The sequence below is a fragment of the Eschrichtius robustus genome, chromosome 7, assembly GCF_028021215.1.
Source record: "Eschrichtius robustus isolate mEscRob2 chromosome 7, mEscRob2.pri, whole genome shotgun sequence".
Classification (NCBI taxonomy): domain Eukaryota; kingdom Metazoa; phylum Chordata; class Mammalia; order Artiodactyla; family Eschrichtiidae; genus Eschrichtius; species Eschrichtius robustus.
In genome coordinates, this window is record NC_090830.1 from 90,634,378 (window position 1) to 90,654,832 (window position 20,455).

The 20,455-nt window shown below is 35.0% G+C and overlaps 1 protein-coding gene across 3 annotated transcripts in view; it reads left to right on the top strand.

Moving 5' to 3' along the window:
* Positions 1 to 14,295, top strand: part of MAPK8 (mitogen-activated protein kinase 8) — a 113,521-nt gene extending 99,226 nt beyond the window's left edge. Inside the window, exons 7-12 of one of the 3 annotated variants that reach the window (XM_068548036.1) lie at positions 2,848 to 2,919; positions 4,696 to 4,878; positions 5,197 to 5,321; positions 5,870 to 5,933; positions 8,803 to 8,880; positions 13,298 to 14,295. In XM_068548036.1, the coding sequence (XP_068404137.1) occupies positions 2,848 to 2,919; positions 4,696 to 4,878; positions 5,197 to 5,321; positions 5,870 to 5,933; positions 8,803 to 8,880; positions 13,298 to 13,443 (668 nt within the window). In that variant the 3' untranslated portion in view covers positions 13,444 to 14,295. Of the gene's footprint in view, positions 1 to 2,847; positions 2,920 to 3,284; positions 3,357 to 4,695; positions 4,879 to 5,196; positions 5,322 to 5,869; positions 5,934 to 8,802; positions 8,881 to 13,292 lie in introns of all 3 variants that reach the window. The other 2 variants (XM_068548035.1, XM_068548037.1) reach the window with 2 other exon arrangements.
* Positions 14,296 to 20,455: the final 6,160 nt, after the last annotated feature.

Genomic DNA, 20,455 nt, shown 5'->3' on the forward strand with positions numbered 1-20,455 from the left:
TTAATTTAAGGTTGCCTTTCGGAGAAAACAGTGTTTCATCAGAGCCCTTGTGTCCAGCCTTAAAGAAATGGCATTATTATGTGCGAGTATAGTCAATTATATGTATCAGCATTAGAATCAAGGTTGAAGAACATTATCAGGCATGTAGTTAATGAATTTAAAAAAAATTTATGCATAAATATATATATATTTATACTTAAGAAATTTTGTTGAATCTCAGTCATTTAAGAGGTGAATAAGTCTACACAGGATTTTATTGACTTAAACTATAACTTTTTAAATGTGGTAACTTAATCCAAAATACTTACTAGAGTAGGACCTAGACATTTTTTCTAGCAAAGAATCTGAAACAGCAGTTCACTTTGAATCAGGAAACTGTATCAAGTCAATTCTTGGGATTCTTTTTTATAAAAAATAACATTGAACTGAGGATTTTAGCTTAATTTTCTTTTCTGAGCTCATTAAAAACACTTTAAATATTTACTACTATTCTCTTGTTCTTAAATAAACCTACTGTTCTGTTGTCTTACTCTTTACCTAAAATTGCCTTATACCCTGTAAAATCCAGTGAGCTAGATTTAGTATTAGACTCTTTTTTTTTTGAGAATTTCTGCTTTAAGTGACCAGCATGAAGATTGTTTTTGTATTTGCTGTAAAACCATTGACTGTCACAGATAATGTATAATGTGGCACTCTGTCCTATAATTGTGATCTTGGGAGCTCCCTACCAGAAATTACCACCAAGAAAAACTGTCATGTAAAGAATTGACATGCTTTCCTTTCTTAGATAAGAATTATATAGATCTACCTTATTGCCTTTTTTTTTTCTTTTTTTGGGCCCCAGGAAACTGAGTCAAATGTAATGCTTAATTACGATAACTACATTAGCCAGCAAGGTTAAACATGAGAACTTCTGCCTTTTAGTAACACTTTTCACCCACCCCCACGTGTTTTAACAACTTTATTTTATATGTCTTTTATTGAAAGCCAGCTCAAAGCTTTTTGGAAAGTGTGAGATAATGGAATATATTTAAACTGCCAAATAGACTAAGCAGTTAGACCCTGTAAAACTCGTTTTATGCATGAATCAGGCTTATCATATTCTGAGGAAAGTCTTCATTAACTCAGACAGTATCTTCTCTCATGCTTGCAGCTTTTGAAATCTGTTTTAAGATGTTTTTCTTAAGATTATGTACATAAGTTGTGTCCTGAATATTTAACTAAAGCTTGCTATTCTCTATAAAGTCCACAGGGAAAAATTATTGTAATAGATTTTTGCCAAAAAATGAAAACCCTGGAAAAAATTTTTCTCTGAACTGATTTATGAATGTTAACTTTTCCTCTAAAATTTTATCCTTGAAAGTTGAACTATGCCATAAATATAAAAAGATTTGTATGTATATTAATGTGAAATTTTAGAGAAACTTTAGTTCCACAGGATTTCTAAAATTTGTTCCTAATCTAGCTCCTAAAATTCTGTAATGAACTGACAGTCTCCTTATGAGTGTATGAGAAAGTACTGACTTTAAGTTCCCAAGTCCTCCTGCATGGGTAAAGGGTATATTTCTAACATCTATTCCTGCCCTTTTCTTCTTTTGCCATTAGAGAATCGGGGCCTTCAAACTTCAAAAACAAATGCAAGTTTCTAAAGCTTTCCTTTCAAATTGCTCATTCCCCTCTTGTATTAAACTGCAAGCACCTACTCTTTTTGTCTGATTTTCAAACCCAAAGATATAAAACGTCAGGGTATGTGGTTAGTTTTAATGAAACAGGTGGAGGTCCTCAAATTACCCATTTCTATGTCTAGTAGATTCTTTTCAGTATTGACTAGAGCTCTCATTTAAAGTTGACAAGGGTCATGGGACTTCCCTGGTGGCCCAGTGGTTAAGACTCCGCATTTCCACCGCAGGGGGCACAGGTTTGATCCTGGTCGGGGAACTAAGATCCTGCGTGCTGTGTGGCCAACAAAAAAAAAGAAAAAAATTAAAGTTGGCAAGGGTCAGTAAGTCCACTAGGAGACTCTGTAGATAATAAATCTGTGGGAACTTTCATACTGTATTCAGCCAAAACCAACTTCTTAAACCAAAAGTGTTTTGGTTCTATGGGTTTAAAACACTTTAGGTGGAAAACATAAATATACTTCTTTTACTAAGTTTTTTTGATTGATTATTTGTTCATTCTCTATGCACTTGGTTCCTTTTGGGATAGTAGAGTAAATGCAACATGGTGTTGCCAAGGAGAAAAATGACTTTCAGTTCAGAGTAAACATAGCACCTCTCAAAACGAATTTATGAACTCCAACTTGAAAATTTCTGAAGAGCTGTAGATTAACTTTTTAACTGTAATTATTCATAGAAACATTGTTTCTGTTAAGTATTTTAATATACTAGATTATTTCTGCTCATGCTTTTTTCTTTTATTTGACTTAAAGAGAGAGTATAATGCACAGTTGAACCTCAAAATAGTATAAAGAGTTTATTTTTTAAATTTTGCTACCTCATGTACATTTTCAGCCTTACTTATAAGATTTGTGTTTGGTTCTTTTTCATATTTTATAAATAAATTTTCAGGGGCAAAATGTATAGGTTTTTTAAATTATGTGATTTCTGTGCATAGCTCTCACTTTAAATTAGATACGTAGTTGAAACGCCACACTTCACATTTGCTTTTGTGAATCAAAGCCTTTTGACAAATATTTTGTGTTTTAAATTATTCCATTAGCTAAAATTAAAATCACTTTTTTCTTTTGGTGATGTTTTGCAGTTTTTATATAATGCAGTCATATTATGCTTCTTTGATTTTAACGACCTTTTGCTTTGCTTTTCCTTTTGTGCTGCAAACATATAGTGGATTTATGGTCTGTGGGGTGCATTATGGGAGAAATGGTTTGCCACAAAATCCTCTTTCCAGGAAGGGACTGTATCCTTGTGCTGCTGCAGCAGTTTAATTAGTTAGGTGATGAACTTCCTTATGTTCTCTAATGAAAATGAATATAGTGAACATTCATACATGTGGGTTTTTTTAAACAGACGTAAAGTTTGTGGCTGTTATAGTTCAAAAATTGTTGAGATATGAAGCTGAAATGTTTGTAGGCTGCATCTGGCAGTAGGAAATACAGTCTCTGCTGGTAGTTAGAGCACATTCACTGTCACTCATTTTTATTTTATACTGCTTTCTATAATTTTGAAGCATACATGGTGTGTGTGATTTTTTTTTAATGTTTATATATTTTTTTTTATTTTAACCAAAATCTTTATGTTAATGTCATTGCATTTTGTTTTCAGTTGACATTTGGTCAGTTGGGTGCATCATGGGAGAAATGATCAAAGGTGGTGTTTTGTTCCCAGGTACTGATCGTATCCTTATCTTTGGCCTAAAATGTAGTTTCTAAAGGTCAAAATGTATGACAGCACTTCAGCTTGGTCAGGTATAATGTATTTTGTCTCTCCCTAATAAGAAAGTATTGTTAAATTACTTTTTCAAAATACCACCTGCTATTTGACATAGACTTTCCTTTCCCTAATTTATTGGTTGTTTCATATGTTAATTCTGAAAACTGCTCAGGTTAATTATCCACAGTTACTTGCTGGCTTTGAGTTGATTTATGTAACCTAAATCAAAAGTCATGGCTTGCATTAAATTTTCTAATAATTATACACTTGAGTAAGTCTAGAAGTACTTAGGACATAATATGAATTTTGGAATTGTCTGTTGCTTCTGGTCATCCTTTTGTTTTGTCCTCCCCGCTTCCTTTTTTGTTAATGTGCTGTGTGTTCTATGTCTTTTGGTTATTGTCTCATTACTCAACATGACATACTGATCTTTTCATCTGAGAATTTCAGCAGTAATAGTTTTACATGGTGATGAGTAGATTTGGGTCATGATTTTTGTTCATCTGACTGACTACTAATATTTATAGTAACAGTGATCTGTTATGTGTCTATCAGCTAGTGAAACTTAAAATTGTTTTAGGAAGAGGAATGGGAAAAACCATATTCACTGGGTTACAATAGGAAAGTTTTAGGTCTTAGTCCATGGGGAGGAGTTTGAGGTGTAAACGCTAAAGATTGGAAAGAAAGAGACCAGAGAATTCTAACCTTACACCTTAACCAAAATACTGAGTCATTTTCTTAAATTTCAGAGCTTTAAAAAAATTTTATTAACATAAGCTGAACAAAGAATGGCAAAAGGAAATGCCATCATTTTTATTGCTACTGGTTTTCTGTTAGTGTAGAAAACTCAAAAAATGCAGGACATGTAATAAGAAATATTTCTTATCTTCTCGGAAATGCATTCACATTTTCTGATAAGCTGGAAGGAAAGGCAAATTTTGTATTCTAAAATTGTGTACAGTTCACATTTAGAGTCCTAATGGGTAGTAATTGTCATTTTTCTTTGAGCCACTTATCATTTGTATTTAGAATTTGTGTATTTAGAATTTAAGCTTCCATTTTTATGATAAAATTAGTATTAGTAGACACACACATGCACATAATAAATAAGGTTAACAAAACTTGTTTACTGATCCTTTTTGTCCACCTACAATCATTGCCTTTTGCAAGGTGGCTGTAAGATTTATAACTGCCACATTCTTTTTTAGGATTTTTTAATTGCCATTTTCTTATTTTAATATGGATATGACTAATATGTTGAACATTAGATACACAGTATTTTTTCTTAGCTACTTGATATTAGATATTGATCAGTGGAATAAAGTTATTGAACAGCTTGGAACACCATGTCCTGAATTCATGAAGAAACTACAACCAACAGTAAGGACTTATGTTGAAAACAGACCTAAATATGCTGGATATAGCTTTGAGAAACTCTTCCCTGATGTACTTTTCCCAGCTGACTCGGAACACAACAAACTTAAAGGTACTTTTTATAAACATATATCTTTAATTCCATTGTGGGTAGGTGGGTGGTAGTGGAGGGGGTTTATGAGGGTGTATTCATATTCTCATGGGACATATCATTGTCTCTGGGTAATGGAACAATGTGAGGTTTTAGTTCCTTTTAGTTATTTTTTTGTAATTTTATATTTTTTAGTCATATGTATGACCTAATTTTATAGTAAATCTATTCTGTCTAAAACATTTTTTAATAAATGATAATTTCAAGTTTCTGAAACTTATTGATAATTTTAAAGCTTTTATGAGATACGTGTACATTAACGTCTCATTATTTTTGCAGCCAGTCAGGCAAGGGATTTGTTATCCAAAATGCTGGTAATTGATGCATCTAAAAGGATTTCTGTAGATGAAGCTCTCCAGCACCCGTATATCAACGTCTGGTATGATCCTTCTGAAGCAGAAGCTGTAAGTTCTTTTCTTTAATGTTTGAAGACCATATTATACTCTTAGAGTTAGAATTAAAGTTAGGTTTGGAGGATATTTTTAAATTTTAAATAAAAATATAATAAATGATGATGGTGTTTTTCTGTTTTTGCATGAAAAGTTTCTTAAGAGAATGAACATATCCAAGTACCTCCTACACAAAATAAAGTTCTCTCCCACTGTTTCTTGCCTTTTTGCCATGATACCTTGTATGCTGAGCTAGAATGTTGAGCACTTTGGGAAAACATCTTAACTTAGTTGTAAACAAATTATTGTATCCAAAGCATAGCACAATTCTATGATATAAATAAAATGTGACAATTTCAAAAACAGGAAGAAAAGAAAAAGATGGTTAAACATCTTTTCTCCTGTCACTGTTCTCTCTACAGGAGATCAGTGTTGATCATTGATCAATCTTGGCCTAATGATGTATTTTTCCAAGCCTTCTGTCTGGCTAATATTTCAAATAATTGTAAAGAATTTATATACTCCCAATAAACTGACTCAATTATTGTTGCCTTGTTTTTCAGCCACCACCAAAGATACCTGACAAGCAGTTAGATGAAAGGGAACACACAATAGAAGAGTGGAAAGGTAACATTCACCAGATTCTTTAAGATGAAGCTGAAAGAGCTCTGGCTTTCTATGTTGATTTATTCATCGTTTTAGGGAAGTGAAAGATATTTTCTATTATTCGTAACTGATATTTGATAATATGATTTTAATATTTTTACAAAGGTAGAGAGTATGTCTCCTTCCCTCACTGACTTAATCCTAATGTCTTTGTTCCCCACCCCAGACAAAGACACATTTGTGCTTTCTGGAACTTTTATGTTCTTCCATAGTCTACAAAAATACAAACTTGTGTGTTTGATGTCTCCCCCTTCTCCTCTCCCACCCTGTTTTAATCACATATGGTTGTATACAGTGCACACTTGCTTTGTTGATATAATCGTATATTTTAGAGATTTTTCTCTCTTGCTCCATATACCTGGCTCATTTGGTTTAATAGCTGGTTAGTGATCTGCTGTTCGGCTGTGTCACAGGGTTCTGTATCTAACAACCATTTGAAGAGCATTTATGTTGTGTCTAGTCTTGTTACAAACAACTCTGCAGTGTTCTTGTGCACATCTGAGAACATGCCTGTAAGAAAAATCCTACAAGGAGATTCACTGGGCCAAAGGATATTTTTCAGTTATTTCCAATTACTCTCCAAAGAAATTGTAGCAGTTTACACTTCCATCAGCATTTTATGGGAATGTCTCTTTTACCCCCACCCTCACCAATGGAGTGAGTTAATTTTTAATCTTTGCATATCTAATAGTTTTATTTTATTTTTTTACTTTGGTTGAACATTAATAATGCTTTGAAAGTCATGGCAATGTTAAAATATTTCTTTCTTTAAAAGATTCCCTGGGACATTTCAGCCAGGTAATTTTTAGATCCTGCTTGCCTCCATTTATATTGTTGTCATTTGATATTTTGACCACTTTTGTAACTACGTGACTTTGGACAAGTCACTTAAAATCACGTAGACAGAAGACATGTTATTAAGAGCTAAGAACCTAAATACTTGGAAGGCAAAAATATAAACCGGAGCACGTAATCCATCTACAGATTTATTTGGGAGGAATGAATTTGATTCTTTCTTCTTAGGAATAACCAGAGATTAGTTTTCGCTAAGTCGACTTTGGGAGACATATAGTTAGACTCTGTAGAGCCCATCAGAATGATAGAATTGGGTAGAACCTAGTGCATCTATATATGTAATATACAGTAGTATAGAAATTATAGATCAGAGTATGTATTAAAGTATCTAACCTGATATTTTTATATATCATTACATTTACAATAAACATTTATGGTATTTCATGGAATCTTAATAGGCCACCAATTGTAAAACACACTATTATGTACCACTAAGAAAGAGAAAACAATGCCAGTTGTACTGCACTATTGATTATAGATGCAACCCAGTTTCAAAGATATTAAACTGTGAAAAAAGTACATCTTAAAATCAGTGAAACATCGTATTTTCACTTGTATATGGTTATATCTGGGATTTTTGATTACTGTAAACATGTTTATCTTTATTCTGTATCTTTTTCTCCTAGCCCCAAATGCAGTTTAGTAATTACCTACAAAGTCCCTTTTTCAAGATCTGCTTAAGAATTTTAGCATCGTAACAGAGAAATTCATTGCCGAAGCCATTAACTACAGATTGCTTTGTCTAGTTAGTACTCCTAATTAGCTTTGGTTCTTCTGCCTCAGTCCCATTTCACAAAGGGGTATTTTCTCTCTCTTTTTAATCCTCCTATCCGAAATGCTTATCATTCCTTTTTGTTTCTTTAAAGAAAAGCATCTCCCATTCTTTCCTCTATCAAGGCTTCCTATTTTTCTTCCCCAGCCCAAGTAGGTTACCATCGCAAGCAAACTTAGGTGTCTCCAGCTCTTTGTTCATCCCAACATATCCACTTGTTTTACCTTATTATCAACATAAATGTTGCCATACCCTGTGATCAGAAATCATTTATTGAAAGTTTAATGTAAAGAATTACAGACTCCTTGAAATTCTGTGCAACATTTTTTGTTTATATATTTTTCTCAGAAGAGGGTTCATTGCTTTTATGCAATTTTCAAAGGATTTTATGACCCAGAGAAGATGATGAATAATGGCAATGTTAGCATCCACCAGAAGGTTCTTCTTAAGTCGGCATTCAGACTCATAAGGCACATCACCCTTGACATCAGGATCATGTAGAAGACATATAGGGCAGGAGGCACACTGCAGGGCAGGATCTGGTGTTACTCTTCAGTTGGAGTAGTCCTCCCAGCAGTCCACGCACTGTCCAGAAGCCTAGTTAAGGAACAAGATTCTAATGAAGAAATCTTCCTGACAGTCATAGCATGCCATGCTTCAACTCAGAAGGAGTTAAAGTATAGTTACCTGATTCTTTTCCTTTAATAAAAATATATTTATATTCTATTCTGATTAAAGAAGGTTCCACATACTCTTGCATTTAAATCTTTTAACAGATATCAGGGTAAGTACCTACAGTGTACCAGGTACTATGCCAGGGCTCAGGAAATAGGAGTTAAAGACAAATTTGATTCAAGCCCTCACTGAGAGAATTAAATTAGCATTTGCTGTACAGAATGATATGGTATAGTACAAAGTGCTGGTGGAGTAAAAAAGATAAAGCTTCTAACCCCAGCTCTATCTTAATCCAACTTTCGGAATATTACAGCTGAGACTTTGCTTCTTTCAATATAATTCATGGTTGAGGATCAAGAAATTGTTATTAACACCTTTGAATCTTAGGCTGACACTTCTGGACCCTCTGCCATTGCAGGAACACCATTCGAAGTACTTAATGTTTGTAAAAATTTTTTACTTAAAACATACATATCTTGGGAGATTGCCTCTCAGACTTTGAAAAGTTTTTGTTCACCTCTTTTTCAGAATTGATATACAAAGAAGTTATGGACTTGGAGGAGAGAACCAAGAATGGAGTTATACGGGGGCAACCCTCTCCTTTAGGTTGGTTACAATATAAGCTTAGTTAAGATTACAGTTTACGTCTTGTGTTGTAATCTTCAGTGGCCTGAAACCTTCAGTTCTTTCCATATTTAGTACCATTAGTATTCAAAGTTTATTAAGTATAAGGAATACAATTTCTGTGGTAAATTTGAAAGCACTGGTACACTGTTCTATCAGTACATTGTACTAGTATATCAGTATCTGACTTCATAAAATGCATATCTTTTTCTTTGATACTGACATCCCATTGAAGAACAGAAATTTAAAACATTTTGTTGTTGTTGTTGGCATTGTTATCTTTAAAGAAGAAATTTCTCACAATTCAATATATTTACCTTTCTGTGATTTAACAATCCTTACTTTGGATAAATAAACTAAAACTTCATGGCAAAATTCTGTACGGGATACCAATTTTGTACATGATACCTCTTTCTCATTTTGAATTTTTGATTTGTTTAAGGCAGTAACATTAAAACTGCTGTCAGAAGGTATTCTAGCTCTTAAGAACATTGGTTTGCAGGATTTAAACATTTTCTTTTATCATAAGCTCATCTTATATTAAATTTTAGTACTTGTAAAAGCATAAAGAATTTAAAGGAAAAGTTAAATGACAGGTAACATGTACATATTAAGTACATACTACATGACAGACACTGATAGTTTTTGTACTTTGTTTCATTCAGCCCCCCCAGAACCCTGAGGAAGGGGTTGTTGTGCACATTTTACAGATGAGGAAACAAGTTTAGAAAAATTAAATGATACAAGACTATAAATCTTTTGTGTAGAAAAGCAATACTTGAAGCCATGTTTATCAGTAACTTCAGAGGGCATGGTTTTTCCAGCATCCCATATGGCTGGCAACAGAGAATAGGGCAGTTTTAGGGAAGAGATTAAATTTGAGCTGAACCTTGAAGGCTGAGTAATGTTTCAACAGGTAGGTCTTGAATTTGCGTGAAACTATGCCACTTTAATCCTTCTAAAATTCTATACATTCTAAGAAAAAAATTGGATATCGTATTTAGCATCAATGAAGTAAGATTTATAGGTATAGTTTTAGTTTAGTACATTTTGTTGTACTATGAACATATATTTGTTTAAATAATTTTTGTAGCTTCCTGTGACATTTTTGGTTATATTTTGAGTTCTTTTAATTCTTTTTTAAACCTTGATCAAGAATGCAGTCTTCCAAATTTTAATATAGATCCTCTTGAAAACATAACTTGGTTTCAACAGCTTTTTACCTACAATTAGCTGTAACAAAAGCTATCTTATAAATGCTTTAATAACTAAGTTAGTTAATTAGCTTTGTATTGATATACAGTAGTCATATAAGTGAATTGTTCATGATGGAGGCTTGAATGGAATTTGAAAAGTCCATCATTAGGGAGAGTTTTATACTTTAGCATACTGTCCTAGTGAATGGCACATCCTAAGTGTCAAATGTTTGAGTAAACTTAATAATCTCATGAGATAGATAGAGCAGTTGTATTTGTTCTTAATTTATAAGTGAAAAATTTGAATCCTAGACAACACTTGACTATGGTTACAAAACAAGTCAGTGGAAAGGACAGGACTGCAAGTTTCTAGACATTTTCTGGATTCTCAGTTATAGCTGGCAAAGAAGAGTGTTAGTAAATTAATCTGTTATAAAAATATTCAGTTCTTGATTATATGCAAAAACAGAAGATACAGTATTTGATGACTCAAAATATCAGATAATCACAATACCATTTCGACTTGATTTTAAAAAGTAAATATTTTTCCTTCTGGATTGCCTCTTACCTTTGTTTTGATTTGGCTAATACTAAAATGAGTTTGCATGCCTTTGAGTGTGTAGAGTCACTGAGAGGGAAATGACCCAGACACCTGAAATTAAAGATTTTTCCATATTATTGCTGTTCAGATATTGAGAATTTACTATTGGCTTGGCCCAAAAGTTTGTTTGGGTTTTTCTGTGACTTACGGGAAAACCCGAATGAACTTTTTGGCCAACCCAATATATTACTTTAACGGTCAGAAGTAAACAAGTTTTTTTGATTTTCAGGATTTTTTGATTTTCAGAAGTAAACAAGTTTTTGATTTTCAGGATTAAAAAGTTAACTGTTTAATTATGATGCATTTAAAACTAACACAACATTGTAAAGCAATTATACTCCAATAAAGATGTTTAAATAAAAGTAAAATCAATTCAAGTGAAAAAAAAATTATTAGATTAAAAAATTTGGATGAAATAAAATTTGGATAAAGAAGTAGAGGCATGAAGAAGTATATAGAACGCTTTTATGATCTGAATGTTTCAGTACAGGTCTTTGAAGCTAGCCATAGTATTGTATACTCTTTAGTCAGAAAAGGTGCATTCTATAGTGTACCAATTGAACTTTTAAAAGTTTAGTATCTTCATTTTACTCTGGCTGGGAGCCTAATGGGTTCTTGGGTCTAGAAGGTTATCATATTTCTCCTTTTCCTCTCTTCTATTAGGCCTGAAGTACCCAGTCTGCTTTTCTTTCCCAGTGCACCTCCCATCACCTGCTCTATCCTTTGTGGTTCCATTCCTTTCTGTTTCCCAGTCCCTGCCCCACTGCCCTAAAGATTTGCCTATTCCCATTCCCTAGCTATTTCATTGTTAGATTTGAAGACAAGCTCTCAGAGGACCTTTCATACTTAAGTGTTTTTATTGCTTGTCATTGGACACAAAGGAGGGATAATTTCAAACAATGAGGTGCTGGGTTCTGGAACAGTGGTTTTCAACCTGCTTAGTTTTAACATCATTGGGTCCCTGAAACTCACCCCTATTCTTATTGCTCAGTTTGAAAACCATTGGTTTTTATTCCATGAATGTGTTCTTAGGAACTTTTGTATAACTTGCGTTATTTAATATACTCAAATTTGGAATGACTCTTATTTAGTGATCATGTAGTTCAAAAGCACTTAGCTAGTGCATGAATCACCTTTAACTTTTCCCCACCCCACAGTGTCATTCCCTTCCCTTCCTGACCCAGCCCCCTTGAGAGGATTTTTCTATAGGTTAAGTATTCCTGTTGCTTTTTAAAATCCAGGAAATGCTTGTTAGGCTATACTTTTGGTAAAGGAAACAGTCTCCCCCTACTTTCGTGTTTAATAAGTCCATATTTGCATTTACCAAGTACTTATTAGAACTGAAATAACAAGACCTGAGTTTACCTAACTGGGGCACTTGTGTCGCTCGGCAAGTCATGTAACCAAATGGGGCAGTTGAACTAAGGATCCTTTGAATTAAAATGATTTTAATCTTTGTCTTGGCTTTTGCTTTAAAACAAGATGTACCAGAAGGATTGTTTGGACTTTACAGTGAGAAGATATCATAGAGCATTTTTTATTAGGGTAGTTTTTTTAAAAATTTATTTTATTGAAGTATAGTTGATTTACAATATTACATTAGTTTCTGGTGTACAGCAAAGTGATTCAGTTATACATATATACAATAGTTTGCATCTGCTAATCCCAAACTCCCAATCCATCCCTCCCCCACCACCCCCTCCTGCTTGGCAACCACACGTCTGTTCTCTATGTAAGTCTGTTTCTGTTTCATAGATAAGTTCATTTGTGTCATATTTTAGATTCCACATATAAGTGATATCATATGTTATTTGTCTTTCTCTTTCAGACTTACTTCACTTAGTATGGTAATCTCTGGGTCCATCCATGTTGCTGCAAATGGCATTATTTTGTTATTTTTTATGGCTGAGTATTCCATTGTATATATATACCACATCTTCTTTATCCATTCATCTGTCGTTGGACATATAGGTTGCTTCCATGTCTTGGCTGTTTAAATAGCGCTTCAGTGAACATTGGGGTATATGTATCTTTTCAAAGTATAGTTTTTGTCTGGATATATGGCCAAGAGTGGGATTGCTGGATCATATGGCAATTCTCTTTTTAGTTTTTTGAGGAACCTCCATACTGTTTTCCACAGTGGCTGCACCAATTTACATTTATTAGGGCAGTAGTTTTTAACTGTTTGAGTCATACATTCCTTTGAGATCGTCTCTCCAACAAAATGCAATGCAGACAGTTTTGCATGTATTATTAAGTGTTATTCACACACAGTCTGAAGCCAATTCATGAGTCTTGCCATAGGACCATTTCTAAATATGGCTTGGACTTAACAATTCTTGTCCTGAACTGAAAATGAAAAACAAATTAGTAGAAAGGACAGGACTCCAGGTTTCCAGACATTTTCAGAATTCTTACCTCATAGCTAGCAGTGAAAAGTGTTTGTGAGTGTTGTGTTGAATATCACTTGTGATTATTTTTAGTGAGCCTTTTAAAACCAAAAGAAAAATTATTGACCACTGGAGGTAGTCAGTACAGTACAAGTAGCTCGGTCTGCAACTCTGTCTGCAACTGATTTGCTGTTTTGTTTCTCATAGCACAGGTGCAGCAATGATCAACGGCTCTCAGCATCCATCGTCATCATCGTCTGTCAATGATGTGTCCTCAATGTCAACAGATCCGACTTTGGCCTCGGATACAGACAGCAGTCTGGAAGCATCAGCTGGACCTCTGGGCTGCTGTAGATGACTACTTGGGCCTTGTGGGGGTGGGAGGGATGGGGAGTTGTTTAGTCATTGATAGAACTACTTTGAAAACAATTCAGTGGTCTTATTTTTGAGTGATTTTTCAAAAACGTAGAATTCATTTTGTAGTAAAGTAGTTTTTTTTTAAATTTCAAGTGATGTAATTTAAAACTTAAGTTGTGTTTTAAAACAGCAACAAAACTGTATTTTTGCTGTAATTAACTGTATAATGTAAACCTAATTATTTTATCATGGTTTAAAATTTTTGCATATTTGCTTTATCTTATGCTGCTGATTTTTTTTTTTTTTTTCTACTGAATTTGTAAGATTTTGTTTATCAAAGCAACTATTATGTGGTGACTTGCCTATATCATGAATTATTTAAGATTTTTATAGTTTTTTTTATTAGAATTTATTTCAAATGTTTTGTTCATGATGCTATCCTTTAGGGTTATGTGCTTATCAATGAAATAACCCCAGAGGAGTGAGGGAAAATAACCTGTAGCCAGTTATATTCAGGAATAACTACTGTAAATGATGAACGTGTTAAAAAAAACCTCCAGTATTTGCTACTTGCCAATTCTAATTTAGCTACAACAGTTGGTAAGTAATCCTACATGAATTTTGGCGAAAGCCCCATCATCTAAATGGTAGAATAACTCAGAGCATGTCTTTGAAGATGTTGGGCATCTACCACCACCCTCCTATCCCCCATCCCACCCACCAAAAGTAAAGTAAGAGAATATGGTGTTTTCTGCAAATTTGTGGCATGCTCAAAGCTTATGATCACGTAAAGTCAAGAGGATACTTCATGAATAATACATTTCAATGCAAATAAACAGATGGTTCACCTTTACTAGCTATGAGCCTGTTTTTGTATACACTGAGTTAATCTACTCAGGCTGTAGGTCCCAGCAATGATCTAGAGTCTGGTCTTTCTCTTTCCTGCAGCCTCGGGCCCTTGGACCTATTTGGTTTCTTGTTAGAGTGTCAGTCAGTTGAGCACCAGTTCTCAGGGTGTTTCTGGCCATTTGATTCTACCTGTGGCATAATCATATTTATACTAGCTGTTGGGAGGTTCCAAAGCCTACTTAGATTTCTGTAGGTGATGTATAAAATGAGCAATATACCGTTCATCTGAAAATAGTAGCACACAGCCATATATAGGATATCATTTTCTAAGGACTGTTTCTTCACATTGAGCAGAGCAGGCATAATTGGTGGTTATTTAGTCTGAGTCTTTCATTTTTTTATACCTGATTTTCAATAAAACACACAATGTGGATGTTGAACAGTGTAAGAATGGTGCTGCTCCTGACGGTTGTATGTTAACTGTTTACATTTTATATCTGCAGAATTATTTCTCTATAACTGAATTTTTCTTAAGTAAAATGTCATTGAAGTCTCATTATCTCTGAAATATGTTGTCTGTAATGCCCCAGGCACTTTTTGTTATTTTTGGAACAAGAGGGATTTCATGTAATGAACTGGAAATGCATACTTAAGTAAGCGAAAGGTTCTAGGCAGAAAGCCCGATGGAATTAATGACCAGCAGGAGCAAGAACTGGTGTGGCTCAGCGTGCAGCGTCTGAAAGTCCACTTGGCATGTTATTCATATATTCAGTGCAAAATTCGTTTTGAGTAAGGTGTTTTAGGTCATTGTTAATGTGCAATATTTAGGATTAAAATACATTAATAGCCATTTTATATGCTTTGAAATAGTAAGTTTGTCTTTGATGCTTTAAAGTGATGATTTCTAGCCTCTTTTGAAGTTGGCAGCCTTTTTATTAATCCCTTTTCTACTGATATGACAGGGTGCATTAATTAGGCAAATTAAAGTTTTAAGACTATAACACCTCTTGAATTGTAGAAACAGGATTGGATTTACAGTTTCAGAAGAAATTTGAGCATGAGTGTGTTCCTAGTTTTTATTAGTTTGACAGTTAACTAGCTTTATTTCTATAGGATAGATTATTTCACTATTGCACTTTAACAACTGACATGCTCTCAGAAGATTCCCTTATTTTCTGTTTCCTCGCTGATAAGCCATCTCTTGATACAGATTTTGGTTAAGCAAGGAAAACCAAGTGTTGTTACAGTATTGTTTGTTGTAAATGCCAGCTCCCACTTGCCAACCAGCATGTTTCAGTTGATCAGAGAAAATCAACTCTTATTAGTCATGTAGACTAAAATACTTGTTATATCCTGAAAACAAAGTCTAAGTGTTGCGTGTCGTGGGTTTTTTAAAATGCAATAGCTAAATACAGCCTTCCCTCTTCTCTTGACTGTATTAAATTAAAAATGTGCTAGTTCTTTTTATTTTACTTTTGAACCTTTAAAACATCTTAAACTTTTTTTTTTTAAGAAATTACAAATAAGATTTCTGTCAAGCAGTACTTATGTAAAGCCACTTTGCTTATCTTATAACTTTGTTTTTTCAACTTTATATACTTAATATACCCATGGTCTTACTGTCAGAAAATTACTTTGACCAAGATATATTATTTAACTTTATAGGTTAGGAAAGAGACAGTAATTCTTTCTACATATTTCTTCCTGGTTACTGTTTACCCTCTAATATAAATTGACCATTTGTTAAATGATTGTGTTGTTGGGATTGCTTAATTATAATAGACATAAACAAAGCATCTCAACTCTTTCATACTGTTTGCTGAACAGTTCTCATTTTGTTACACACCCTCGGCTGCTGATTGTTCCTGGTATGCACTCTTCCAGGTTGGTAAAGGTACAGTGCATTCACACCAGACTTCCTAAGAGAAATGCCAGCCTCTTAAGTGAAAAGGCTACCATACAAACCCCTTAACAATATCAAGAAGCTTGATTATATGTAAAGCAGCAGACTTTCCCGTAAGCCCTTTCATTATTTTGTTCCATGCTAATCCTGCTGTGTTGTCTAAAAAGGTAAAGGTGAAGAGGACATGGATGATCTGATAGTGAAGTCAGCAGCAGGCAAGTGAAGCCGTTTGGGGTTACAGATAAGACTTGGTATACACTATCGGCCAGTATGTGCTACACTATGAAGATGTAACTACTCATTGTTGCCTAGGCACAAGCCTGTACAACATTTTGAGGTAAAAACATAGTCTATTTTCAAGAATACTGTTGTAGTTTGTTTGTGAGTGTTGTTCATTAGTCACACATTAGCTGTAGAGTGAATGCATGACGCCCCATGACCCCAGTAAACTCTTACCGGTAGAAAAACCAAACACTACTGTTCTGTTATTAGCAGCCCTCTTAAATGTTGCCTCCGGATCCTTTACATTTTAGTATACATTGTGTTTCTACTGATCTCTCTTAGGTTTTTCCCGAATCAGAGGAAACTTAATTTTTCCCTAATAGCAAGAAAGATGAAGATGTATAAGGGCATTGAAGCAGAAGTGTGTAGTTTGGGGTACGATTAGAAAACTGGTAAGGAAAACAAAAGTCCTAATTAATTTCAAACTAACTGCTCTTAGTTAAGTGCTCTTAAGGAGAGTCTAGTAAGAGTAACATATTCTGGCCATTGCTAATTTAGATTCTCTTTGTTACTGAAACTTCTGAGAAATACTACCTGTGGATTAGTTTTGCACAATGTTCTTTTCTCACAATAACTTACAAATTAAACTAGGTTTTTATTGAACTACCTCACACTAATTTTCTATGCTTTCCCAAGTAAGCGGTTGCCCTTACTGTTAGATCTTCACTGAGTGAATTATAAATGTGTGTTAAATACTTTATAGCCAGTGTCGACACAATACCAGTAAGTATGTAAAATATATACCTTGCATCGGTAAGAGAGACTCACCTGTAAAATCTTTCACTGTGTATCTTGGAGTATGGTGTTAGATGTGCTCGTTGGACATAATTACTGTCTGTTTTTGTAAGTAGAAACCTGCTCGTGATATCAGTCCATTCTTTACATTTTACAAAAGGAATAAATCTTAGTAAATTTTACGAAGAAATAAATTACTTTTGTAGGCCCGATATTTGGTATATTTTTGAGAAGCTCTTAATCTTTTAGCCGAATGATGAAGTTAAACTGAACTAGCTGTCTACCTGGACTGTGACATCTGTTTTCTCATTATAGTTTATCCTGTTCAACAGGTTTTGAAACCTGAAACCCAAATATGATAATTGACATTTGCTTTTCTCCCTGTATGATGCCATTCCTTCTTCATTTCCTCTCCCTTCCCTGTGTTCCATTCCCTCTCCTCTCCCCTCCGCTAGACAAAACAAATGGGGCACTTTGTAGGGAATGCTGAGATAATTATTGTGGTTTTTAATCATTCATGCCCTAGTCATTAAACATGCACCATTGGAATGTAAACAATGTTATCTAGTATGTTAATTGGTTATAATATTTTAAATAAAAAAGAAAAAAGTGATATGAAAATTATGAAATTAAGAGTTTTTCATTGAAAACAAAATATAAATTTTTGATAAAAAGTTTTTCTGGGCAATTTGAAGATTTCCTATGGATTGGGATCAAAGGGGTACTAGGGCAGGTCTCTTAGATTTGGATTTTATACAAACTGTGAAGAGGCTAAACTATCACCCTGGTTTTCTCGTTTACCTACTCTTGCTTTTCTGGTGTTTGAACTTGCTAGAGAAACATCATTTTAAAAAGGGAATTTGCTTCAATGCCCTTAACCTAGTTCTTGGTAACCATGTGAGAGAGCAGCCATCATGGCCACTTGGCAAGAATAAGTATTTTAAAAGGATCTGTTTCAAAACAAACCAGGGATTTCAGCTCTCAGTGCATTTCCAGCTTTGCCATGCAGGTGTTCTCTTTGCCTACACTGGGCAGGCTGCTGTGTGGGTGCCAGGGTCTCTCGCTGCATATGCCCAGTCTCTATATGGTGACACTCCTCCATCTTGCTCAACTCTTGCTGCAGATAACGCTCATATCCATGAGGGTCACACCCCCCTCGCCTGCATTCATGCTTCCCTGCTCTGAGGAAAGGATGGCCTGGGCCAAGTTTCTACCTGACCACTGCTGCTCCAGCTGATGTGATTGCCAACCTGGTGCTCTCTGCCTCATCACAGTCAAGGAAGAGGCCTCCAGTGATGGACTGGGTGGCAAGAGCAGACATCCGTGTTGAGTGTTGAGTTAATTTAATTTCCACCCAGCCATAATACCCTAGTGACACCAAATAAAATGGAGTAAGTAATGCATTCTTGTTAATTGAGGTACTACATTTATTTTACTATTGCTTCTCAAAAGGTCCATTGACTTTATGTGAATGAAAATTGATTTGTACTGATTTTGTGGTTTGAAATTTTTTTTTTACCTTTTATAGCTAATACACCAATATGTCTTGGGACTTCATTTGAAACTAAAAGATACTTCAAATATGCTCTGTAAAGTTAGACTTCTAACATATTTCATTTACAACATCCTGTTGTCTCTTTCCCTGCTTTGGTAGTTAGTAATATATTTCATTTAATTCCGTCAATTAATGTGTGCATATATGTCTAAGACCCTATGTTAGAAGCTGGAAGTGAGGAGTGATCTAAAATGGATGACAGAGTCTAGTCAGCCTGATTGAAGTAAGTGTCGTGTGAGGAGCGAAGACCATGCTGAAGGGACACAGGGAAGGACTGATTAGAGGAAATGAGGGTTTCGCAGAGGAGGCATATTTTTAAAGGCATCTTTGGAGAGGAAGGGTATTCCCAGGTAAAGGGAAAGGCAAGGAGTGAGGAATGGCCTGGCGGGGAGTGAATGTAAAGAGAGAATGTGATGGGAGATAAGACTGAAAAGTTGAAGATCAGAATTGAAACGTTTTGAAGAAATTGTCATTTTAAAGGCAGTAGGAACTACTAGTTTGTGAGAAAGAGGAGTTCATATGATCAGACCTTTGTTTTACGAGGGTCACTGACAGTGGGAGCAGGTCTGGTTAGACGAGGCATGGAGATTGGTGACTGGGAAGCCAAAGATACTTTGTGCATATTGAGAATGGAAAATTGGGGACTCAGATTGCCACAACATAAGTGAAGTTGCCAAGATTAGCATTTGGGGACAGTTGGTCAGCACACAAGAGGTTGTGCAGGGAAAATATATTCAGTGTATTTTACAGTTTGTACATCACAGTTCATGACAGAACACACTTCAGGTATGGCATCAGCTTGCCACTTAGTATTTCAGGAGTGGAAGGAAAGGAAAGATTGCTCCCTAACTGCCTGTAGACCTCTCCAGTCTTGTAGTCCCTTCCCTTGTGAGGTCTGCGTCATCCCCTTGTGTGGTCTGTGCACCATTTTCACTAGTGTCAATTTTGTGGACAGAGGGAAAACATACGGGATTCCTGTTGGATGTTAACGTAACTAAGACTGTTAGAGTTACCCGGACAGGTGGGGGCATAGTTGTGATTGCTGAGGATTGAGTGAGTAGTGAAGCAGTAGTAAAAAATGTACTTTCAAAAAGTTGGCAGGAAATATAAAGAATCATGATAATGTCTTGAGAGAACAGGGTTAGGGGTAGACTGAGGGGTCAGAACACGTTAAAAGGGAGAATTTAAAAGCACATGTGCCTTGATGAGACAAGGTCCTGGAGAGGGTGGGAACTACTGAATCCTATGGATCCAGACTAGCCTGAGTTCCAGATGGAGAGGGTGGGTAACCTTGGACAAGTTTCAGCTTTGCTGAGCCTGGTGCTGCTTCATCTGTCTCAGGATGGGAGAGAGTCTGTCACAGGGCTGCTGAAATGATTGACTTCGTGTACTTTTATCAACATAATTAGTGTAAAGCAAATATAATTGTTGACTTTAGCCTTGGAAAGGAATAGAAATGGTTTAAGATAATGGAGAAATGTTGCAGAGAAAGGGAGGAATTTTGTGTGGTCCCCCATCTGAGAACTTATATACATGCTGACCCTCAAGTCATCCTGTTCATCCCTAGTAGTCCCAGTTTTCATGTGGTTGGTAAGAATAATTCTCACTTGAGAGACATGCCTCAAAACCAGTATTGAGGGTTGTTGCTGTTGTTTTTTCTGAGAAGTAGAATTAAACATTGTTTTGATT